The 25,920-nt window shown below is 40.4% G+C and overlaps 1 protein-coding gene across 6 annotated transcripts in view; it reads right to left on the bottom strand.

Annotated features, from left to right (window-relative positions):
* Positions 1-2,758: 2,758 nt before the first annotated feature.
* Positions 2,759-25,920, bottom strand: part of ehmt1a (euchromatic histone-lysine N-methyltransferase 1a) — a 128,889-nt gene continuing 105,727 nt past the window's right edge. For all 6 annotated transcript variants that reach the window (XM_038267751.1, XM_038267756.1, XM_038267757.1 and 3 more), the window contains 2 exons: positions 4,004-4,179; positions 2,759-3,930 (listed from right to left, as the gene is read on the bottom strand). In XM_038267751.1, the coding sequence (XP_038123679.1) occupies positions 3,834-3,930; positions 4,004-4,179 (273 nt within the window). In that variant the 3' untranslated portion in view covers positions 2,759-3,833. The remainder of the gene's footprint in view (positions 3,931-4,003; positions 4,180-25,920) is intronic.

Raw genomic sequence — 25,920 nt, 5'->3', positions numbered from 1 at the left:
CCTCGTAAGTGAGCCAAAGGGGGGGGATCCCTCTTTGTTTTAAGATGTTCTCCAATTTTACATTTTATCACTTTATCATGTAATCACCACATCTTATATCACTCACTACAAGTATATGGTGTGTTTTAGTCTCACTTTTAGTTTGGTGTGCAAAATATATAAACATCAGTTACTTTTGAAACTTCACGTTTATAGTATTTCACCGTGACAATCACCTGTAGATTCACTTAGTGATCCTTTTCAGGATCACAGGGGGGAAATGTAGTGAATTAATGCTGCACCAATGATTAGAATATAATGGATAAATGTTTTACAATAAATACATTTATGTTATAAAGGCCAAAGAGTCCAAAAGTGTGTGCTCCAATATGGAGAAAAATAGAGCAGTGTGTGTGTAACCCCTTGCTCACACTGGCTCCGGTGCAGTTACCGAGCCGACGGAGACCGCAACTCCCGCACACCCCCTCTCACACCGCCCTTTTGACTACGGTGCGGTGCGGCTCTGCGGCTGCGGCAACAGGTCCGGAGATTTAACAGAAGTTCACTTGAGTTCACGTAACTTCACGCGATAACACGGCCCAAATAAAGGATTTTTGCGAGAGCTTGTTGCGGAGGGCTCGGTAACCGCAGCCGGACAGCTCAGCAGCCGGTGAGAGAGGTTTACGTCTTTTTAATGACTTGGAATCACTGCTGCGCCGCACCCAAAGCAAAGGTAAGACCGGAGTCGGTGTGAGCCTGGGGTAAGGCTTTCTGCAGCTGAGCCCTTTGAAGTTTGGTATGAAGATCAGGAGAGGAAAGGACAGGTAATGGGAGGGAGACAGAAGTATTGGACTTAGTCCAGCTGAGCTAATTGTGATATATTGAGTTGTCATATTCAAAGTGATACTGTGCGGTACTGAGCGACATACAAGTGATGTGTTACTGGAATTTTGAGCATCAAGGTTATGCTGACTTTTTTAATGAAATGTTATAATCATAAGTCACACTGGATGAAAACTTTGTTTTGACATATTGATGATTAAGACTGATGAGTTTTTTATTTAATTGCAAAATATGTCATCATGACCTGCAAGAGATGCCTCTGCCTGATTTTTGATCATTGTTTGAAGACTTTTCTACTGCTTTTTGAGAACTTAGAATTTTTATAAGACTTAGCACCAATTTTAAGTCGTTGGGAGGACATTTCCACGACACCCGCGGACTCATCCCCGTGGCTCCCGGGGGCTCCGGCATTGCGGTGGCTGGGGGACTTCCTCGGGACTGTCTCTCCTCCTCCCTTGGTGGGGGTCGGATTTCTTGGGTGGGTCCCTCCTTGGCTCCATCGCTCTTGTGGTCCCTTTGGGCGTCTGGGGTTTTGGGTCTCCTGGTGATTGAATCTGTGTTCTGTGGGGGGTGCCTCTTCACAACCACTATTGAGTATTTTTTCTTTGGATAAACTTTACATGCACAAGGGCACATTCACAAACAACTACAGGTGCTTGGTTCGAGGTTCTTAGAGCTTCACTCCCACACAGAAAGCCCATATTTGTTTCTTCAGGTAACATATAATACATGTCAGATTAAATAATATTACTTATATTTCAGTGATAGTATCTAGGTGTTGCTTTATTGTATATCTTGTACCATAGGTTGCGCTGTTCTTTTTACATCTCTTTGCAGATGATGGAGCAGACTGAAAATGTTTTATCGTCATCTCCCTTTTATCTCCTCTTTCTTTAATCTTTTCTCCTTTCTTTTCTGTTTTTCTTTCCTCTTCTACTTACATTGCAGTGTCCATATAATCTGTAAAACTCCCTGCATAATTATAATAAAGCTCATTTTGGCATCAAGACAATTATTTTTATTGCCACATCGCCAGACAGGACACTGTAAGAAATAAGAAAAAATGTATATCTATTAAGGGGTTTGGGTAGAAGGGCGGTCATTGTATCTTTCTATGTTACATTGCTGGTAACTGAAGGGAGGCTGAGACCCAGAGGACCTTGTAAATATGTATATAGTTTCCTTGGCACCCTGCTTTGACTGATGAGCATTGTAAACCACCAACATCTATAACCTGTCTGAGCCTGGACACTCGAAGAGCAAAGACCCCTGTCACAGGCATGATAGAGAATAACATACAACCAGGGCTTGGAAATGAAATTACCTTTCAATCGTTCTGTTCTGAACGGTTTAGGTATGTATAATGTTTTCATTCTTGCGTTCCGCTATCAACATATTGGTCCTGAATCGGTTTGGAATGCAAAATATCGTTCCAGCAGTGTTTGGAGCTCGATTTGATGCTACATTAAGCTAGAAATACTATCTCATCGGGTTTTCCTGGTTCTGTCCAATCTAAACAACATGTAAAAGCCAAAATAAATTTCAGCATTCAATCCGTAACAAGCATTGCTATAGCTGATGTTGGCTTGTTAGCTCACATGAACAGTGTAGATGGTTATTCGTTTTTTGTAGCTAAAAATGTCTAATAGAGATATATTTGCAAACTTTATAGTGAATTACTAAGTTAACGTTATAATTGTGGACTTTATGTTTATGTTTGATGATAGCTCAGTTGCATCTCAGCATGTTTCTTGAGTGGTAGTGGAAAAGGAATAGGATATAGGGACAGTGGCCTGGGTTGAACGCACAACTGGAAATAGTCTTTTTTTCCCCACTGACATTGGCTATGTTTTTGTGAAATTTTGTAAACGAAATGAAAAAATACAGTTTTGTGTATTTCAGAGTAATGTTTCTGATCTGGAACAGTTGAAGACCATTTTGTTTTCATTTCTGTTTATGTTGCAAGTAAAATTCCGTTCGTTTATGGTGTTCTTTTCGTTCCTTGAACCAGTTCATAGCCCTGCATATAACTAAAATTGTCCATGTGTGCAGGTATCAGAAACATGTTCTGTCAGAGAAAAATAGTCAGGAATTCCATCACTGTTTTACAGATATGGGTATTGTGAAGTAACCATTTATTATGCCCAACCACTGTACCAGGTGAGTCAAGCCAGCATAGTTAAAATAAAAATAGCTGGTTAAGTGGTTGGGCAGAACAAATACATAGAATTGCAATGACTTGGTGATTTCAGAATGCCTATGCCTGCTGTTATCAAAAAAGTAGTAAATTCCTCAGTTTGACTTATTGAGAACATCATCGTAGGTAGGTATCTCTTGTTGTGACTTTGGCTGGCCTGGTAGCATATGGAGTCTAACCAGTGGGCAAAAGCTGTCACCTTAAGACCATCCCCTCTTCATTTACATGATATTGCAGAAATGTATACAGAAACGGAAAAAGGACAGGAAAAAAATAAATAGGGGGAAGGAAATAGAGTAAAAAACATAGAAGAAATAAAGCCAAAAATAAGAGAACAAAAATAAAAATAAGAGCGTACAGGAAGTAAATACATACAAAAGTATTTAAATGGTAAAGGTGAAAATTATTATATTAAATAAATATGGCAATTATTATAGAAGTGATCAAATAAGCTAACTAAAAATGTGTACATGCATTTCTTATTGTATAATTCAATTAATGCTTGCATTTATTCATTTGATGTATTTTTTGCCTATCTAACTGCATGCCTATTTATCTATTTAGCATTTATATATTTCCGTATTTATTTCTAACTATGTCAGCACAGAACTTAAGGGCAACTAAAACAAGAATTAAGTATTGTAAGATCACAAAAGTTCAGTCTTGTAGTTTGCATAGAAATTTACTTGTCTTTATAAACTGAGAAAAAAGATTAGCTCTAAACATTCAACAAGCCAGACCAGGGCCGGTACAGTACACAACTCTACAGCTCTCAAATACAGAATGTATTGATATAGACAGCATTGGATATCTTCTATCTGCCTGCATTTGAGTGATGACACTTCAGAGAGCCACACAAGCAGCTGAAGTACTTGCTTTTCACCCTCCAGTAGTTGTCTCCATAGTCAATCCTAGTGAGAAAGAAGCTTTATCATGCCACAATCGAGTATAAAAAGCCTTTAAATGATTCGGCTCTAAACTTACCCAATCTGCTCTCCAGCTTTGATTGGTTTACTTGAAAAGAAGGCAATTCTTGGGAAGCGCAGGTCTTGGTGAATGGTGAATACCCTCACAGCTATCAGGTTGGGCTCACAGAGATGGTTGATAAAGCGACCAATGTTGCCGAAGAGATTAGCATCAAGGCAAAATGGTTCTCCTACCTAAAAAGGTTGATGTGAAAAAAATCATTACAGTCACAATTTACAAATCATTTCTCCTAAGCCTTAACATCGCATATGACGTTTAAAGGTTTTTTTCACATCGAACATGAATTTTAGAGCTGGAGGGAAGAATTCCTTATCTCTACACAGAGGGCGAATCTGGAGTGAAGCCGAGTTAGGCAAAGGTGGCAAATTTAGAAAGATGAATTACGCTTTTTATTTTCTCTGCCGGTGTTCTCACACTAATTTACCACTGCTACGTCTGCTGCGTCTCATCTAACCCACTGTTGTCTGAGAGATTTGCTCCCCAAAGTAGGACAGCAGAGCCCCAAAGTACCACTGAAAGCGATCGTCATTCAGACCTAGCCTCTGGAGGGTTTTGGTAATCCCCATACTGGTTCAGTCTAAGGGAATTTGGTGAATCTGACGGTTTGGTTCGGCTCCCTAAAGTAAAAAAAAAAAATAAAATTTTTGGCGCTTTGTAAATCTATGTCTGCCATGATGAGGTTAAACCAACGACCAGCAGACTCCATGACATAGGAGCCTTTGGCCTAACAGACGAATTTGCCTACCCTGTGAAACGCTTTCGCTGGCAAGGCGAATTTTAGGTGCACCAAAGCCGACGAAACATGCTAACTTTTCGCAGGTTTCACGTTGTGTGTGAATGCAACTTAAAAAGTTTCCCACATGTGGAAGGAAAAAATATTCTATTAATTCTCTTTGACATATATTTATGAAGGCATATATGCACGGATTTATGAGAGTTGAGTTGTATTTATTCGGCCTCGGAGCTCTAAGGACACATGTCTGTTTATACTATTAGGGGGTGTTTGGCAACACTGCAAAAAAACATCTAGAAATGAGTAAAAATGTCTTAAATTAAATGTATTTACCCTTAATTTGAGCAGGTAAATAAGATGATCTGCCAATGGAATGAGTATTTTTACTCCTAAAATAAGATAATTAGATAATATACACTTGAAATAAGACAATACAATTGTTATTTTCTTATTTTAGATGTAAAATGTCTTGTTCCATTGGCAAAATGTCTCACTTACATCCTCAATTCAAGAAAATATGCATTTAATATGAGCAAAAATTACCTATTTAGATTTCCATTTTTTGCAGTGCATAATATGGGATAGTTCTAAAAAAGTTAGACTTTTTTTGTTTCTATTTCATTTTTTTTTTTTTTTTTTTTTGCTCTGGGTAGAGATGTGTTTTCACTCCGACACAACCTTCAGTATTTCCATCATTGAAAGTTAGGAAGACAAACTCTGGCTAGATCAGAACAGGGCATTTTACCATGCACTAAGGGCTGTATGATGTCTTGTTCTCTCTTTGCAAAGATAAATTAAATGCTGACTGGAGTAAATAGTTGAATAATTTTTTCCCATGACAATTTGGCATTGTCAAAGGAGGATCCCCTTGACTGATTCTTCTGGGAGCAGTTAACACAGAAGTGTCTTATTAACCTGGGATTAATTCCTGGCCTCAACTCAAATAGATGGAGGATGGAAGACTTCTGACTAAATGTTGTCAGCAGGATATTACGAACTGATGTTTTCAAGACAGCGGGAAATCTTCAGTTGACATGGCTCAAATATTTTAGATTTAAAATTAATATAGAGGCAACAGTTTTTACTAGGGAAAAAGGTAGATTAGTTTTTTCCACTTGAGAACCAAAGACCCTACGCAGGGGTAATTCCCAGAGGGGTCTCTCAAAGTACTGAGAGGAAGGTTGTAAATATCACCACGAGAAATTTGATTTTGCTGAGACATCAGTAATCTAGAGTGGGAACCCCCTGATTTATCCCGGTTGGCACATGCAGACTAGGTGTGGATATTGATTATTGTCAAATTAGTGGTTCATGAAGATAAATGGGAAAGAGACTTGCAGTGCAGATGAAGTGGAACAAGAAGTTGCAAGGTGAAACCGCCTGGAGGCAGCAGTCAGTAAAGGGTAAAGTGATCGACAATATATTTTACTTTTTTTCCATTTTCCATAGACTTCCAATGATGCAGAGAAAAGCTTAATAGCTCTATAATTTACATTCATTTCTGCATCTTGCAATGAAGTAAATGCTTGCTGATAGATTGACTTCCTTTACATGACTCATCTATAGGAGAATATCTAAACGGGCAATAACATATTGCCTGGTGGGCTTTTACAAAATTTCTTTCCTGACATCCGAAATTAGCTTCATCACTCTTGCAGGACATGAAGTTTCTGACTTGTAAACCTTTCTTAAGAACTGAAGCTGAAAAAAACTGAAAAAAAAATGGTGGTCTGTCTCATCTAATAAATCCCGGTTCCAGGCAGCCCAGCATTGGGCAGCTCGACTTACGTCACATTTTCTACGTAAGTTACGTCACGTTGCAAACAAAAGTCTGCGTAAAAAAAAAGCAAATAAAAAAAAATGGCTTTCCATCAGGTAAACCGATCGAAAGTTTGGATTTAAAGTGGCAATTACATCTGCGGGACGAAATACATCCAACATGCAGAAACACCTGCGCACACAACATGGCATACATTTTAACGAACGCTTCCGGACAGAAGCTAAAGTTTCAAGCAGCATGGAAAGCAACTCTGGTGGTAAGTACCTAGTTTTATATCATTGTGCTTAATGTGGTTCCTAGGAAATCCTATGTCATTTTTGGAAGTAAACCCATTTCCTACCTGTCTTTTGGGTTATTAAGGGAGTGTGTCTATCTCATTAATCCAGCCCTTCATTGCTAGCATGTTTAATTAGCACTTCTGGTAGCACGAATTCTTACATGATTTTAGCTATTGCAGTGGATGTAACAAAATATGCTACGAAGTTGCTCTGCTGTTCAAGTAGCGAGAGAAAGGTGACGCTCGTTTATGTAAATCAGGGGGAGATGAGCTTATTTCCTGAAAATGCTTTTTCATTAAACGGAATTGATAAGAGAATCGATAAGGAATCAAATCATTTCACAGAATCTATAAGGGAATCAGAATCGTGAAATCATATCAATTCCCAAGCCTAGTCCTGCTCCATTAAAACTTCTAAAGCGCTGCCATGCACACGCCTAAAGCAAAACTGTGCAAGTGACCTTAACACAGGACATTAAAAAGAGCCTAATTAAGTGATATAACATAACCACAAAATATAACTGAATGCTTAATAAAATAAACAGTATATTTCAATGACTAAATCAGATATAACGTAGAGATATACATAATTTCAATATGGCTCTAACATCCCGGCCCCTAATTGTTCTTGTGAACAACAATACATTATTTTAAATGTCCTTAGAGTCGTATAATTAAAATTTGTTTAAGAACAAGTAAAGCAAAGTCCATATAATTACTTTAGGGGTGAACTAGGGAAACTAGTCCATGCATTTGTTACTTCAAGGCTGGACTATTGTAATTCTTTACTATCAGGAAGTCCACAAACTATAGTTAAAAGCCTTCAGCTGATCCAAAATGCTGCAGCCAGAGTTCTGATGAAAATTAAAAAGAGAGATCATATCTCTACTATCCTGGCTTCTCTTCATTGGCTTCCTGTTAAATCAAGAATAGAATTTAAAATCCTCCCTCTCACATATAAAGCCTTAAATGGCCAAGCTCCATCTTATATCAGAGATCTGATTGTTCCTTATGTTCCTAACAGAGCACTTCGCTCTCAATCTGCAGGTTTACTAGTGGTTCCTAGAATTTCTAAAAGTAGAATGGGAGGCAGATCTTTTAGTTCTCAGGCTCCTCTCCTGTGGAGCCAACTACCAGTTTTAGTCCGTGAGGCAGACACCCTGTCTACTTTTAAGGCTAGACTTAAAACTTTCCTTTTTGATAAAGCTTATAGTTAGGGTGGCTCAGGTTATCCTGAGCTATCTCTATAGTTATGCTGCTATAGGCTTAGACTTTTGGAGGACATAGGGACCCCCATTTCATCATTCTGCTTCATTCTCTCTCTGTTCTCCTATTCTGCAGAATCTGTTAGTTCAATCTCTAACCTTCTGCTCTCTCTGCTTTTCCTCAGAGTAGCTTTGCCTCGTCTGTTCCTGTTTGGCAGTGACATCATCCTGGAAAGAAACATCAGCTGTGCTGCTTCCATCAACACCCTTGTTTATAGATGTTGGAGATCGGCCTGTTTTCCTGTGTGGTCCTGTTTTTCTGACCGTGACTGAGTGGATGTGCTCTCTTCGTCCTCTGGCATGGGAGCTGCCTTGGAGCTCGTCTGCCTGGCTGTGTGTTTCCTGGACGGGGCCGCCTTTTACAGCTGCTTCTGTCTCCTTGAACCCCAGTCAGCCTCGGCAGATGGCCGCTCACACTGAGCCTGGTTCTGCTGGAGGTTTCTTCCTGTTAAAAGGGAGTTTTTCCTCTCCACTGTCGCTACAAGCATGCTTAGTGTGAGGGATTGTATTTGAGTCAATGCAATCAACTGGTTTTCCTTAGATAGAAAACTTTGTATCAATTTGACTGCATGATCTGGTTGAACTGTAAAGTGCATTGAGATGATGATGATGTTGTGAATTTGGCGCTATATAAATAAACTGAATTGAATTGAAAATTTAGCTAAAAAAGGCAGTCCAACGTTGGAGACAGACCTTTACCGCTGTCTCTATTTTGACATGTGAAAACAGCTACATGTCAGCCTCAAGCAGCATGCAAAGCTTAGAAATAGGCCGACTGGTCTTCACCTTTGCCTGAAGAACATATCCTCTGCTGTCCTTGATTATTTCGATCACCTGACCCAAAATCCATGAATTCCTAGGGGTAGAGCGGGTTTAAAAGTCAGAGCGCAAGATCAATTGGTCTCTACCCCCTGGGTTTACACACCTATAAGGAGAGGCCCGTTTCACCTGAAATGCAAAAAGAAAGCTAACTGGAAGTAGCTTTCATTTTCCTGCATCAAAAGTCATGGATTGCAGTGTCCCATCGTGCTGTGTGGATTTTCCCCCCTTTGTGAGGACCTCACTACGGACTTCATGGCCTATCTGCAGGGGGACGCTTCTGCTTTGATAGCCTGTAAGTTAACCTCCCTCGACCTAAAAGCCCATCAAGTCCTCTGCTGTAGCATCAAACTGACTTTAAACTTTTACGAGAACGGACCCCCCCCCCCTGAGCCCCACTTCCTTCCCAGACTGGAAGGCGTCTCAAAGTAAAACCCATCCACTTTTCTATTTGATGCATTAATGATGTGCTGCGTTCGGGCGAGCAGGCAGATAGGAGAAGTCTGAATCAATGCTGATGTTTAATCTGTGCTGGTTATAAGAACTCTGGTTGAAATAAGTGTTATGTGAAAACTTGCAAGTGATATTTCTTCCTTCCTTTCTATCCTGTTTTAATTCTCTTTCTGCTTTAAGGTTAGTTATAGAGAATTTGCTCACATTCAACCGCTATTCCAAACGGACAATATTGAATGTATTAACATTTAGCCAATCTTGAATCTCAATCTCAGAAGCAAGATAAACTGACTTTTAGGGTTTTATTCCTTTTAAACTAGTCACTTAGTCTACATTATCTTTATTTCTCTAATACCGTGTAGTGTTTGAATAGATGTTGAAATTTCTGTAATCCAGAATTATTAGAATAAAGACGTCATTGTTTAACTTGCAGTTGTTTGTGATCCATATACGGATAGTTTATCACTCAGGCCAGATCCACCTTCTTTTGGAATTAGTGTCAATAAACAGAGTCAAATAATTCCTTGATTGATAATTAATAGCTGTGCTCATAACCTAGCCTAGGTCACTAAATTGGTGTGGATACATGGGCTCTGTTCGAAAACCTAGGACGTGTCCTCCAAGGACGCGGTCTACCTAGACTGGATCCTTCGAAGTCCTTGAAAATAAGGAGACCTGAAGAGTTTAGGCTGTGAATTCGACCAGGTCTACCCTTCGGCGGGTTTTACCGCCGTATGCTCTGTTGCTTAGCAACCGTAAACATTGACACACAAAGCAGGAAAAGAATGAATACAGAAGTTTTCAAAACTGTTTATTTATTTATTTTTTATTGTGAAGAGAACAAAGACTACACTCACAAGAATCCAGAGTGGAATAAAGGTTCCAACCACTGGGAGCAGGAACAAATAAAATTATGTAATGATAGAAACCTTAGTCAGTTTAATAACCTGCTGCTGCCATTCTGCACATCTCTGATGTTGCTGCTATTTTCGAATATCCATTACTGTAAAAATGTCCATAGCTGCATACTGGTTATTTATTCCCCAGTTTTATATTGTTAAAACACTTTACAGTATTGAATTGTTTATATTTTAACTCTTCCCTATTATGTTATTCTTATACATTTTCTAAGGTCCACATTTGTGTGACCATTTTCAATAATCTTTCTGCTGCTGTAAATTTGCCCATTGTGAGACAATAAAGGGATTTTCTATTCTATTCCATAAAAGGGGTAGAAAGATATAAGTAAATCTAAACAATGTATTTATAAAAAATATATCTGCAAAATCTCTAATATTCAACAACAAAAAAGACGTAGTTAAGCATATTGTGCAAAACAGCAATAAAAAGATAAAAATCCTATGAAATTTATAGTCCCCACCCTGCAGATATATTAGAATCTGTCCTTTAATTCCAGCCAAACCCATTTACACAGTAACGGATTAAAACCTTTAGATAAACCAAACACTACCGCCACATATCTGACTCAATAACCATTAAAACAACTATTTTTTATTAATCTCAGACGGAACTATTAAATGACTTGTATTATATTAAACTGAACTTCCTATTTTCACCACTGTTCGGCGCCAAGTAACCTTTCCTCTGATCACAGCTTGCTTGGTCTCGCAATGAATCCTGGGATATCCAAGAATACTGAGGATACATCAGACCCGTCCTTCAAATCGGGCAAAAAGAAGGACGCATTTTAAGGCCGCATAACGAGGACTCTTGGAATCCAACCAGACCTCGGCGCCGCGCTATGACGTAATCGGCCTTCGAATCCGGTCTTCTAGGGATGCGTCCTAGGTTTTCGAACAGAGCCCTGGTTTTTAACAGTTTTTAACAATTTAAATAATTGATATTGACGACGAGTCTGCATAGAGAAACTTCTTTGACCCCCGGGTCACAGCTGAGTGACTGACTTATGCTGACTGGGGTATCTGGCCAGTCTGACTTTGGCTTTGTCAGGAAGTCTGGACCCCTGATCCAAGTCTCTGCCTTTAGAAAGTTTTCCATGGTAAGTCCTCTGGAAGCAAAGCCTGTTGGATTAGCAGAGGAGTTTACAAATCTACACTGGGACCCTTTGACTTGTCTCTCATTGATGCAACTTTTTTGGCGACAAAGGTATGGTATCTTGCACTTTGATTTTTAGATACTGAAGAACTGAAGTGCTGTCGGTCCAGAAGACAGAATCCTCCAGGATAAGATCCAGTTCTTCCCTCATAACTATGTCCATTTTTGCTGCTACAACAGCAGCAGTGACCTCGAGAGGAGAAATAGTAACTGGTTTTAGCGGTGTGACCCTTGCCTTTGAATAACAAAATCACTGTGTAGCTGGTTTTGTTCGTTTCTGGAGACCAAGCAGGTGACTGTACCATATCCCTTCTCACTTGCGTCTGCAAAGCGGTGGAGCTGCGCTGATATGGTCTTACCAAAGCCTGCTGTTTTCAAAAATCTATTCACCTGAAACCCTGCTTAGTGTTGCAATGTTGTCACCCACTTTTCCCATTGTAAAGAGAGAGCCTCTGGCATGTTGTCATCCCAAGCATGTTTTGTTATGCATAGCTCTTGTAGAATCTGCTTCACAGGAAGGATTAGTGGTGATAGAATCCCAAGTGGATCATATATTGAACTCACCATTGAAATAACTCCTCTCCTTGTCAGTGGCTTGCTCTGAATAATGACTCTAAACTTCATAGTGTCTGACTCCACACACCACTGAATCACTAAAGCTCTTTTAAATGAGAGATGATATTTTCTTAAGTCCAGCTCCTTTATTTCTTTGGCCCACTCCTCCTCAGGCAATGATGCAAGCACAGCTTTGCAGTTGGAAATCCATTTAATCAGCTTGAAGCCTCCTGTTTTACATAAAACACGAAGATCTTGAATTAGCGCAACTGCCTGCTCCTTGGTAGCAACAGATTTGACATAAAACTTTTTCAGCACTGTGTTTATTGCTTCTGAGCTGAAGCTTTCCTGATGATCCCAAGCACACTTTCTCATTGCAAAATTTCCACAGCTTGGTGACAACGTTGCACCAAACAGGTGAACAACCATTCGGTATTCCTTCAGATCTTTGCTGAGGTCACCATGTGGCCACCACAGAAATCTGAGCATGTCAGTGTCTTCTTTAGGAACTTTGAGCCGATAAAACATGCTTTCAATATCAGATATGAAGGCGACTGGCTCTTGCCTAAATCTTGTCAGCACACCAATAAGGGAGCTTGTCAGGTCAGGTCAATGTAGCAAGTGACCATTCAAAGAAGTTCCTTGATATGAAGAAGCACAGTTAAACAGAACTCGCAATTTGTTTTTTGTTGGGTGGCAAACCTCATGATGTGGGATATACCATACTTTGTCACCATCTTTCTGAACTTCTTTCAGTGAGACTTCATCAGCGTAATCTTTCTCCAGTGTTTTGGTCATAAACTTTTTATATTCTTGATGAAACTTTTCATTTCTCAAAAGATTTCTTTTCAGGCTGTCCATCCTCTGTATTGCAACTGTGCGGTTATTTGGGAATGAAACATTTTTCTCCTTAAAGGGTAAACCAATGCTGTAATGGCCATCAACAAATGTCACCAACTGTGAAACAGAATCCATAAACTGTCCTCCCAAGACATCTCCAGTTTTCCAGTCAGTTGGTGCTCAGGGAAGTCCTATTTCATCTGTTCTTGTGTGAGGTCTGTAAACTGAGGCCATTCAGCATTTTCTTCGTAGATGTTTGCTTTTCTTAACAAAGGCCCATTAATTGTCCAGCCAAGAACAGTCTTTATAGCATATGGCCCATTTCCTTTGTTATCAATAACCTTCCGTGGCTCAACAGCCTTTGGGACATTTGCTCCAATCAGCAAACCTACCTCTGCATTAACCTGTTTAAGCTGAACCCCTCTAAAATGGCCACCTGTCTATGTCACTTGGTTGGGGGACATTAGCCCTTTTGACTGGAATTTCACTTTATGAGAAGACTGGAGGGAGTTCAATTAAACTATTTTCATCCAAGCCACTGACTTCGAGCCCTTTGACAACATGTGTGTTAATTAACTCCTCTTTTCCCTTGGTGCGGAGCAATATTTTGTCATTTCTTCCTATTATCTTTCAGCAGCTGCTCAATGCAGGATGTTCCATTGCTTCCTGGATCTAAGAATGCGTATATGTCACAACTGTCTTATTATTTTTCACGCATGTGACTTTCACTGGTACAACTGAAACAGCACAGGATGCTTCCCCGGCCCCTGTGCAACCACAAGTTTCACTATCCGTTGGATACACAACATGTCTGACATCTTAGTCTTTGCTGACAGCCCTTGCTTAAATGCCCCTGTGATAAACATCCGAAGCATAAGCCATTTGATTTGAGAAACTCAAGTTTTTCCTTGTGAGATTTCTCTTTCAGGAGTCTGAAAACTTCAACATTATGACCCAATTTCTGGCAGAAAAGACAGTTTTTTGTCTGTGTGGCCTTTGTTTTCTTTAGCTTCTTTAACAGGTCTGCATTGCCTGATATCTCTGATACATCCAAAGCAAAGCAGTTTTTCTTCTCTTTTACTCTTGCCGTACATTCCTTCCTTGCATTTGGATTACTAACATTCTTGAATGAGGCAGGCTCTTGAATGTTTCCAAACAATGGATCAGAAGTGATTTTTGCCTGTTTATCCACAACTCTAACCAGATCAGCAAACCTAGCCCTAGCCCTTGATGCATTGGCATGCATCAAGCAGAGAAAACATCTAAAGAGATTGCAGAAACTTCTAAAATTGGGTTAAGAACTGTCCAACGCATTATTAAAAACTGGAAGGATAGTGGGGACCCATAATCTTCAAAGAAGAAATATGGCCGGGAAAAAATCCTGAATGATCATGATCAGCGATCACTTAAACGTGTGGTGAGATCAAATGGGAGAAAAACAACAGTAGAACTCAGGGCTATGTTTAATACTGAAAGTAAGAGCATTTCCACACGCACAATGCGAAGGGAACTCAAGGGATTGGGACTGAACAGCTTTGTAGCCGTAAGAAAACCACTAATCAGTGAGGCTAAGCGGAAAAAAGGCTTCAGTTTGCTAGGGAGCATAAAGATTGGACTGTGGAGCAATGGAAGAAGGTCATGTGGTCTGATGAGTCCAGATTTACCCTGTTCCAGAGTAATGGGCGAATCAGGGTAAGAAGAGAGGCAGGTGAAGTGATGCACCCACCATGCCTAGTGCCTACTGTACAAGCCTGTGGGGGTGTTTTTATGATCTGGGGTTGCTGCAGTTGGTCAGGTCTAGGTTCAGCAACAGTATGTGCTCAAAGAATGGGGTCAACTGACTACCTGAATATACTGAATGACCAGTTATTCCATCAATGGACTTTTTCTTTCTTGATGGCACAGGCATATATCAAGATGACAATGCCAGGAGTCATCGGGTTCAAATTGTGAAAGACTGGTTCAGGGAGCATGACACATCATTTTCACACATGGATTGGCCACCACAGAGTCCAGACCTCAACCCCATTGAGAGTCTTTGGGATGTGCTAGAGAAGGTTTTGCACAGCGGTCAGACTCTACCATCATCAATGCAAGATCTTGGTGAAAAATCAATGCAACACTGGATGGAAATAAACCTTTTGACATTGCAGAAGCTTATCGAAACAATGCCACAGCGAATGCATGCCGTAATCAAAGCTAAAGGCGGTCCAACAAAGTATTAGTGTGAGTGACCTTTTTTTTTTGTGGCAACTTTTTTTTTGGCCAGGCAGTGTATTTGGCTGCACAGATTTGAAGCTGCTCTCAACTCCTTGGCTTGCAGCATTTTTTACATAAACATCTATTCCAACCACAGGTTCTGAACATCCACTATGAGCTGGCTCTTTTAGAGTTAGAACCTCTAGCTTTGCATCAGCCACAGCAATAGCTGTTTTTAACTCCAACTCCTCCTTTCTTGCCCTAAAGGCTGCCTCCACTTTCTCAAGTTCTTGTTTTAGCTTCAACGCATCAGCACGTGCTAACAGAGCTGCTTTCTGAGCTTCAACCTTGAGTCTAGCAGAAGCTGCAGAAGAGGGCAGGCTACATGATGTCATAGAAGATTTACTGCTGCTATGTGTTTTGTCAAATTTAGATGATACTAGTGAAGCACTGTCTGTTGACTCAATTTCAGCATCAGCTGCTTTAGCCTCTTCTAACCTCTTTTTAACAGCATCCAGCCAACTCTCAACTTTCTCTACAAAAGTTTTCAGATTTTTGGCCTTTGGTTCAAACCACTGCACCTGATCATCATGCAGTTTCTAATCACTAAGATATCTTTTAATGCTGTCATTTATTTCACAGAACTCCACATATGCACTTGCAAATTCAGAATTTATTTTAGCAGCAAGCTCATCAGTGTTTTCATCATCCTCCATGAGAGCCTCAATTTCCTTAATCTTTTTTGTAAGACAGCCTAACTTAGATTTCCTTGTTCCTTTGAGCTGGTTAAGCTTCTCTTCTTGAATTTTAAGAGTAGGCCCTGAAACTCTTTTTGTGGCTTTTTCCATCCCTGCAGATTCTATCATGACTGCATCACGACAAATCTGTTCTGCAATTTAGCATTTTACTGATGAAAGTCACTCAGGGAAATATCCAAATGATCCAATTTGAGCTCTTATTCTTCACAGAAGTAATGCATAAACATGCTTACTTTGAGCTGGGGGTTTTTTTCATGCCGCATTCGTCCAATTAATCCCGTGCTCCACAGTAATCTCTATAAATCCTCTTGTTCAGGAGCAGTTTTCTGACTTATGTAGTGGTTAAATTTCTTTCATGACAATAAAAATCAACTTCGCCAGTCTGAAGTTTCTGACTCGTTAACCTTTCTTAAGAAGAAAGAAGATCCTCCTCAGTTTATTACGAAACTCATTGTTTACAAAAAAAAAAAAAAAAAAGATGGTCCGTCTCATCTAATAAATCAGTAGTGACAGTATATCTTACAAATAACCTTGATGGTCAGAAAACTGTTGCTCCTTGTCCAGCTCCATTAAAACTTCTAAAGCGCTGCCATGTTTACCCCTAAAGCAAAACTGTGCATGTGACCTTAACTAAACACAGGACAATAAAAGGAGCCTAATTATGTGATACAAAATAACCACAAAATATAACCAAATGCTTAATAAAATAAACTGTTATATTTAAATAACTAAATTCTTATCAGATATAACGTAGAGATAAACATCATTCCTATGTCTCTAACACTACAAGATGATTGCTTCAGAGTCAGTATAATAATTTCTGACAAATTGGAACCAACCTTAAATATCTAAAACAAAGGCTATTGTTCTAAAAAAAAAAAAAAAAAACTCAGCAGCAACTATGTCTTCCTATGTTGGCTTTATGACTGAAAAAGAGAGGGTGTTTTTTCATGCCTGTGGCTTGTGTAAAAACAGGACAGGTCTCCTTTGTGTATTTCCTGCAGTCACCATGTTCCATACTGTTATGGAAAAGCCTGGAGATGGAAACGTGAGGAAATCCAGAGAAGAGGGTCCAAACATTGGCCTGACACAATATTACACTATTTCCACAACAGCCGCTCGGAAAGATTAGCTTCATCTTTTCATGATTTTGTAGTATGATGAGTTTTTCCCTGTGCCAGGAAAGTCTGAGTAGTTTTTTTTTTAATTCTTGAAAATAATAGGTCTTTTTTGACAGCAGTAATAAAGACATGCTTGAGAATAGGCATGTCTCATTGTATTAAATTTGTTCTACATCATGTCAGCCACAAATGACAGTTCCAGAGCTGCGGAGCTTTGAAATTATGGTTTCACCAGCACCTCCAAACTTCTCCAAATGTGCCAGATTGTGCCAAATGTTTTTACTAAACTATTTGACCCATAGAATAACACTGAAGTATGTCTACCCCTGTTTGAAACCTTATTTCATTGGCTACAAAGCCAAACAGCCCACGTGGTCTTAACAAATAACAGCAGGACTCTATGAGGCATAATATCACTCTACGCGGGGCATCATCGGCTGATAGGCAAGGAGAGCTTGTGAGACTTCATCGACTGTCCCTGACTCAAATTGAGTTGTACAAAGATACGGACACTTGTGTCCTGTAGGTAAGACAACAATGTAAAGAAACATACCAAAAACTGCAGGCTAACAAATGAGGAAATAAGTATTAGGAAGTAAATATTAGCGAGATGCTAAGCATTAGCTATGACCAGCTAACTTTTCTGATGTCAACAAACCGGACGTTGTGTGGCGACTTTCTCATCATGAACATTTTTTATTATGAATACTCTGGATTACCTTCCATCAAAAAATGGATTCTGGATGCCTCCAAATGTATGTTGTTGTAGCTGCTTTGTCATGTTTACATTTTGACATGCTGCTATATCTGTGTTAATGGTATAAATGTGGGCAATCTAAGCTTTCCAACGAAGTCTAAGTCTATGGTAAAAATTGGTAAAGATTTTACCACTGTTTGATAAGTCCTCCTCCCATTTCATAATAGGAAGAGATAATATCTCATCCAGTTTAGTCAGTGTCCTCTATAATTTAGACAGTAGTTTGGGGGGGTTTAACTCTAGGAACTCTAATATATTAGAATTTGTAAACCTCCATCAATATGCTTAAATTTGTTTCTAATTATAGCTTTAATTTTTTCATGTTCTAAGAAGTTATTTTTGTTAATGCCATATTGCAAATTTAATTTTAGCAAATGTGATAATCTCCGTACCTTCAAATAAGTGATCCATATATGTAATACCTTTATTCTTCTAGTATGGAAAGTGTTGGGAGCTGGAGAAGTACCACCTTCCTCCAGCAGAGTCCGCCGTGGATCCTCCTGAGCTGAGCCTCCTGTACAGCTGCAGCCCATTCCATCATCAGAGGATCCACAGTACTTAAGCTGTCTTCAGACCTTGCCTCAACGCCGCAGTGTTGATCCAGTTGGTTAGCACCTAAGCCTAGTACCTCTGAGAAACTTTGTTGACTTTTGAATCCAGACTGGATGCTAACTTTTGTCTCTGTCTTCCAGGAAACCAGTTTTTCTCCTGTAAAGCTCTGGAAGAGCTTAACCTGCCGAGCCTGCCCTCTGAGCCAAACCTGAAGCCTCTCTCTGAACTTCCATGCAGCTCTGGACCAAGAGCTGGAAACTCAAAGTCAAGGTCTGCTCACTCTTAAGAAGTAAGACGCTGAAGCAGCTTACGGACTCTGCAACAAACCATCTCCGGACCCAACAGTTTCCCTCTCAAGGCTTTAACCAAGAACCCTCAAGGTACAAATCTGTAACTGTCAAGAATCAAACTTCTATGTGCAACGCTAACTGAACTGTCTCTTACGCAGACTCCGGTGAACCAGTTTCCCAGGCCTGAACCAGAACCAGTTATTCTCAGTGTGCTTGTGACAATAAACTCTGTTAAACCTTTTACTCCAGTTTCTGCTTCAGTGGTGTTCTGCATTATTGGGTCACACCAGTGAACCCATCATGACAGAAAGTTTATCATATTATTGTTTTGTAGAATGTCAGGGTTATTACAGATGGATGTAGGACTGCATGGGATAAGTGATGACTTTGTCATTTTAAGAAATTCCCACCATGCTGTCAGGGAACAGATGATGTTAATATTTTTAGAACATGAACACCACTTGATATTAGGCAAATCTGAAATTATGATATTACTGCATGTTTCCTGTTCTGTGCCACCGGAAACGGAAATGGGGCCTGTTTACACAGTTGTAGTCTTTTCGCTTCACTCTGTGTACTCCGACGTCGAGGTGCTAACGTCTCTGTTAAACACTTTAAAAAACTCTGAAAATGGAATACGAAAGGTGGATTCTTGATTCTCGATGTCGGAGTTCACAGAGTGAAGCGAAAAGACTACAACTGTGTAAACAGGCTCCATTTCCGTTTCCGGTGGCAGCGGAAGAAATTTAGAGATGGAAAAATCCAGAGATTTAAATCAGTCGGATGATGGTTTATTGGGGATCATTGAAAAGTAGTTAATTCTAGGTAAGACCATCATTTTAATTGAATCAACGCTGACTTTAAGGGAGATTGAAAGTGATTTCCCTCTTTCTAATTCCTCTTCTATCTTTTTAAAAAGAGGGATGTGGTTGAGTTTTGGTAACTCAGCTAATTTAGATGACACAGTAATTCCCAAATATTTGATATTTCCTGATATAAACCTGAGGGATTCTGTAGAGACCAATTAATTGGTAGTATTATAGATACTCTATAAATTAGACCAATTTATAGAGTAATCTGAGACTTTTGAGAAAGATTCTAGTGATCTAATTACTTGAGAAAGGCAAGTGTTTGAGTGCTGCAGATAAAGTAATAGATCATCTGCGTAAAGACTAATGTTAGGCTCTATTTTCATGCTTTTTATACCTTTAAGCACATTAGTTTGTCTGAATGTAGCAGCTAGAGGCTCAATAAAAATGGCAACAAGTTAGGGGGAGAGCGGGCATTCCTGCCTGGTGCCACTCTGGAGACAAAAACTGAAAGATGTTTGAATATATGTCCTGACACAGGCTGTTGGGAAGCTGTATAATATTTTTAACCAATTTATAAAGAAATTCCCAAAGCCAAATGTATTTAGAGTAGCAAATAAAAATTTCGAGTTTACTCTATGAAATGCTTTTTCTGCATCTAAAGACAATATGTAGGATTCTATATTTTTTACTGTAGGAATAACCTATTAAGTTAAGCAGTCTGCGTGTGTTAACGGCTGTCTGCCTTCCTTTAATGAAACCAGTTTGATCAGGGTGGATTATTAGAGGAGTGACTTTATCTAATTGTTTTGCTAAAGCTTTACAGATTATTTTAATATCCACATTAAAGGAATAGTACACCCAAAACATGATTAGCCTTCATTTTCTACTCTCCCCCATGCTGAACAACATTTTTGATATCTCAAGCTTTTTTGATATCTCAAATGCATCTGGAGACCTGGGAGGCTTCTTGCTGTCTGCTGACATTCAAATAATGGAGGTCTATGGTGCCCAAGGCAGAAAGGTCCATAAAAGTCGACAAAAAACGTGTCAATATTCCTCCATACTGCTCGTCCAATGTATTCCAAGTGTCCTGAGTGGGTAGCGTCCATAATTTACTCGAAACGAAGTCATTTAGAATGTTTTTAGAGCATAAACAGTAGTGTATAGGATTTCCTTAAAGCGCGTTCACGAGTCTACGGAAACCGCGGCAGACCAAACCAGACGAAAGTGCGCATTCAGCTCGGCAAAGAACTCATGCTCTTCCTCAACACTGAAGTCCTCAGACATTTTTCTTTGGTTGTTTCTTTCTTTGCACAGGTAAACAGCACATTTCTTCTTCTACGCTTGCATTATCGGCAGAGCAGACGCTGAATGCGCACTTTCGTCTGGTTTGGTCTGCCGCGGTTTCCGTAGACTCGTGAACGCGCTTTTAGGAAATCCTATACACTACTGTTTATGCTCTAAAAACATTCTAAATGACTTCGTTTCGAGTAAATTATGGACGCTACCCACTCAGGACACTTGGAATACATTGGACGAGCAGTATGGAGGAATATTGACAAGTTTTTTGTGGACTTTTATGGACCTTTCTGCCTCAGGCGCTGGGCACCTCCATTATTTGAATGTCAGCAGACAGCAAGAAGCCTCCCAGATCTCCAGATGCATTTGAGATATCAAAAAAGTACTCCAGAGTGTTGTTCAGCATGGGGGTGAGTAGAAAATGAAGGCTAATCATGTTTTGGGTGTACTATTCCTTTAATTAAGGATATGGGACGATAGCTCACCGGAAACATAGGATCTTTGCCTGGCTTAAGCAGGAGAGTAATGGTGGTAGAATTCATATTAACTGGAAATTTGCCTTTTTCTTGAGTTTCCTGCAGCATTCTGTGGAACATTGGGGCCAGAATGTTTCTAGAACTCTTTATAGAACTCAGTAGGAAACCCATCTGGACCTGGCGCTTTATTATTTGACATGCTTTTTAATGCTTCCTGTACTTCAACTGCTGACAGCTGTGAGTCCAGGGTCACTCTTTGACTCTCTGATCATTTATGAAGAGTTATTTTATCTGGAAATCGCTTGATATCATTATCTGATGAATTTAACTGTGAAGTGTATAAAGATTTCATTTCAATCAGTTTTGAACAAAACATCTGGGCTCAGATATGTCTAAGAACTTTCAACATGACTAGAAACCCAAATTTACAAATAATAAAATACAATATCCTCCATAGAGTGCACTATACAGGTCAAAGATTATTCAAGATGGGTTTTGCACAATCTAATATCTGTCCACAGTGCACAGGCAATCATCTTGATAATTATAATCACGCGTTATGGTTATGCAAGCCGGTTCAGAGGTTCTGTGTACAGGTATGTAAGGACTTATCACTGTGCCTGGGTTCTAAAATCTCACTTTCCTCCTCAGTTTGCTTGCTGGGGGACTTTGAGGGAAGCTCTCTGGAAGAAAAAAAATCTGTTCGCATGGCTTTCACTGCATTATGTATCGCAAAGAAATCTATCCTCATGAAGTGGAAGTAAGGATAAACTCAGAGATCTGTTGTTGGACCATATTAATCTTGAGACAGCATCTGCACCCCCATCAGACCGATCTCTCTGGGCTCCCTTGATCGGCACCATCACTTAGTGTAGTGGGGGGCTGTGGGGCGCGTCCTACAGGGTGCAGGGGCTGGTTCGGGGGTCCTTGGGCCCTGGGAGGCTCGGGGGGGGCGCTCGGGTGGGGTGCCTGTTGGGTCTGACCCTGGGGTCTATTACCCCCATCGGGGCGGGGCTTGGGACGTCTCGGGGCATCCTACGGCGGCCGCTTATGTTGGTTACTGGCCTGGTAGCTGTGCTGCTGCTGGAGCGGTCCGGGGTCTGGGGCACATTGCACCCGGTGGGGCGTCGGGGTTCGGGTTCTGTGGGGAATTCATGCTTGGGATCTGGGCCGGTGTGCGCTCGGCTGTCCATCCCTGCCAGGGCCTCAGGTGTGCTGGGGGGCCTCGAGGCCTGTTTAGCTGTGGGGGGGCATGGACATTAACACCTTATGACTGATGCTTTGAAATCTGCTAGCGGGTAAAGGAGAGGCACGGTGAGTGGGAGTCATTTCGGCCTGGATGTCTTTTGTCACTTGTGTGGTGATTGGTTTAAATTTTAATGTAGGGGTTGGCTCTGGTTCCCCGGTTGGCTTGTGGGCCCTGCTGCCGGTCCCTGGCCCCCTGGCTACAGTGGTGCGACTAGTGGGGCTCTTGGGGAACGGGGTTGCCTATTGGAGTCAGCTGGGGAGCTGGCTCCCTGGGTGTGCAGTAAGCACCTCAGTCCTTTGCTCCCCCTCCCCGGATTCCTCCCTCTGTCTGCTCCATCACACTGCCACACGTAGATTATTTGGGAGAGGGTCGTTACTGGAGGGTCCCACCCTCTGATGACATCCCCCACCCCAATTTTATTTTGCATTTTAGACACTTCCATCTACAACATTCTCACAACACACATCAAGGGCAATGGGGGGCTTATTTCATGGGCCTTACCACGGTCCGCTCCCCCCACCCCCTCTCTCGCATTTAGATCTTTACCCCCTTTTGCCCAGTTTCAATTACAGCTGAGAACAACACGCAACAACACCACATTTGAGCAGGCAAAAAACAAAGAGGAGTGTGTATGACGTCATCCGCGCACCGGACGGGAGTTGTGACATGCAGCCCGGGCCACAGGCGGCTACGCTCTACCCCTTTTATTCATTTGGCTAGCTAATCTGAATCGTTCAATTCCATTCGAGAGTGAGGTCATCTGTGGTAGTAGCACTAGATATCTTCCTGGTATGTGAGTAAAACCAGCAGGAGTTCAGCGGACAGGATGAATGAATGGTAGCCCCCACGCGCAGATGACGTCATACACACTCCCAATTGTTTAAAAAAAAAATATATATATATATATATAAAAAATATAACCGCGTATTTCTGGGATCTGTGGTTAAATTAGCCTACATGTTATGAATGCTGGCGTACTATAAATCATAAATTATGAACAGTTTGTGCCTTCAACTCGCTGTCCATAGGAGGACGTTACTTGGATATAACAAAACCAAAGATCTATTATATTATAGCTTTTTCCGTAGTGTGAGCTGCTGCTGCGCCTCCACATCGAAAGGAGCCAGTTGAGGTAGCACAGCCATCTAGTAAGGATGCCTCCTGGACGTCTCGCTGGTGAGGTGTTTCAGGCATGTTCCACCGGGAGGATGCCCAGGGGGAGACCCAGGACAGGCTGGAGGGACTGTGTTTCTCAACTGGCCTGGGAGCACCTTGGGTAGCAGCTTCTTGGGACTGAAGCTGCTACCCCCACGATCCAACCCCGGATAAGTGGAAGACGATGGATGGATGGATGGATGGATGGATGGATGGATGGATGGATGGATGGATGGATGGATGGATGGATGGATGAGCTTGGATATATCTAGAGGATAAATTGACTGAAGTTTTATGTTGTTTCTTCAACAAAACATATGGTAATTGCTCTGTTGAACAAAAAGGGGGGAGAGGAATATAAAACGAGAAAATCAACAAACCTAAACTGATAAGGATCAGAAATAAGTTTTGTTGTTTCTGAAAATCTATTTTGAGGTCTAAAGAGAGGAAATAAATCTGTTTACTAAAATTGAGCAAATGTAGTTTATCAAGGATCCTATTATTAAACTGAAAAGCACTGATGCAGCTGTTTTGTGACCAGACTGGTGAAGAGACTATGATTTTTCTGTTGAAATTGGATCAATTCCATTATTAAGATCAATCAAAATTGTTACTGATGGATTAAACAAACGTTATGTGGCCAATGTCTGTCTGTTTGTCCTATATGTGGAATACATGTGATGATGGATGTTTGATTCCACTGTGTATGGTGCATTTTGAAATGAACTAGAATAGATTTTTGATATGAAATTGATATGGTTTGAGTTTTAAGAGGATTTGGAAGGAGTTCTTAGGACATAATAGAAGGGTAAAAATACTTTTGAGGTTTATTTAATGTCCAATATTATTAATCACAGCAGACCTTTGTGGGGTCTTTTGGGATTTTTATTAATGAATCGGATAAGGTAATACATTAATCACAGCATCACCTTACAAGAGAAGATTGAGGGAATAAGAGGTACAATTCCAGACGTTTTGTTATCTGATATACTGATTCCAGGCATGGTACAGAAAGCAAAATAAAAGCCCCCACTGCAGATTTCCCCCAAGTTTTTGAAGCACTGGTGGGGGAAGAGACGAACATATTCCCTTCTGTTTTAACAGCCCCTTTTCTAGCACTGCTGCCAGGTAAACGTGGCACACACTGGAGACTGAGATCACCTCACCCTCTGTTTCTCCACAGCTTGCTGAAAGCTGTGCTATCATTTGTGCTGGAAACTACATGAAGGGAAAAAACTAAACATATATACTGTATACTGATTCTGCTTAAGCTGCTAAAATGACGCATGTAGATGTGAAACTGTGGCTAATAACAGATTCTTCTGACCACCGCAGGTAATACGATCAAACATGTTGCTCAGATGCTCCACCCATAAGACTGACAAGACTGGAGCAAGTTGCTATTGTGAGGTAATTCTTGTTTGTGTTGACACTTTCACAGCTTGAGTTGAAAACTATCGCCATCAAATTTTTTAATAAATGGGAAAATTTGAGTGAAGCTGAGAGACTGTAGATTTAACAATCAGAGAGTAGCAGGATGGGTCCTTTTTACTTTTTGGGGGAAAAGATCATCCCGGACGGTGACATTATATAATTTTTATTTAAAAGTAGTTTCAACTTTTCATTATGATATCATTAGAGTCTGATTAAACACTGGGTGAATCACACTTCGAGCTGCACCTAGACAAAGTGAAACCATTTCTTATATGGCCAAGATACCGTGAGGAGCTCAGCAGATTAACTGGGTCCACTTTGAGAAGCAAGGCTGGAAAGTTTGAAATCAATTTAGATTTGACTTACCATTGGTTCTGGCCACCAGTTTTTATTCATGTATATTTTGCCATTTGGAAACTGCCTAAGCACAAACTGATTAATTTGTATCTGTGATCAAAACTAACAATTATCTTTCATTATTCATCTGATCCTAAATTTCTTTGCATAACTTATTAAATCAAACAAATTTTATGAATGCCATGATTCACTATTGACTAATTGATCGACTGTTCAATTGCCTTTCTTGGTAACAAATCTGAGAGGTCATTGACTTTTGGCCTGCTTTTGAATTATGAGGTTGTTTTGTTTAAATATGTTTTTTTTCCATGCTGTGTTTGTAACAATCCTTAAGTGTTAATATTTTTCTTCCAGGACAAGCTGGCAAAGTTTCATGCTTCGTTGTATTTTGTGTCAGATGTGTACTCATCCTTATTTTTTCAGCATTTGCAGAATACCCGAGAAATAAAATGAACGAATAGGCCGAAAGCAGCAGAGAGGTGCTGAGATGGTTGCAAGCACTGGAGTTTGATAAGAGGGTTTGAATAGGTTCTGACTTACTTGACTGATATGGTTAATGACTGGACTGTATCTCAATCATAGATTAAGACAGTAGAGCAATGGTTTCGAATTGCAGCATGCCAATGCAAGGGGTTATTGAATAATGAGAAGGGGCCT

The sequence above is a fragment of the Cyprinodon tularosa genome, unplaced genomic scaffold (genome assembly GCF_016077235.1).
Source record: "Cyprinodon tularosa strain WSP-4 unplaced genomic scaffold, ASM1607723v1 ctg683, whole genome shotgun sequence".
Taxonomy (NCBI): domain Eukaryota; kingdom Metazoa; phylum Chordata; class Actinopteri; order Cyprinodontiformes; family Cyprinodontidae; genus Cyprinodon; species Cyprinodon tularosa.
This window is presented reverse-complemented; position numbering and strand designations above follow the sequence as displayed.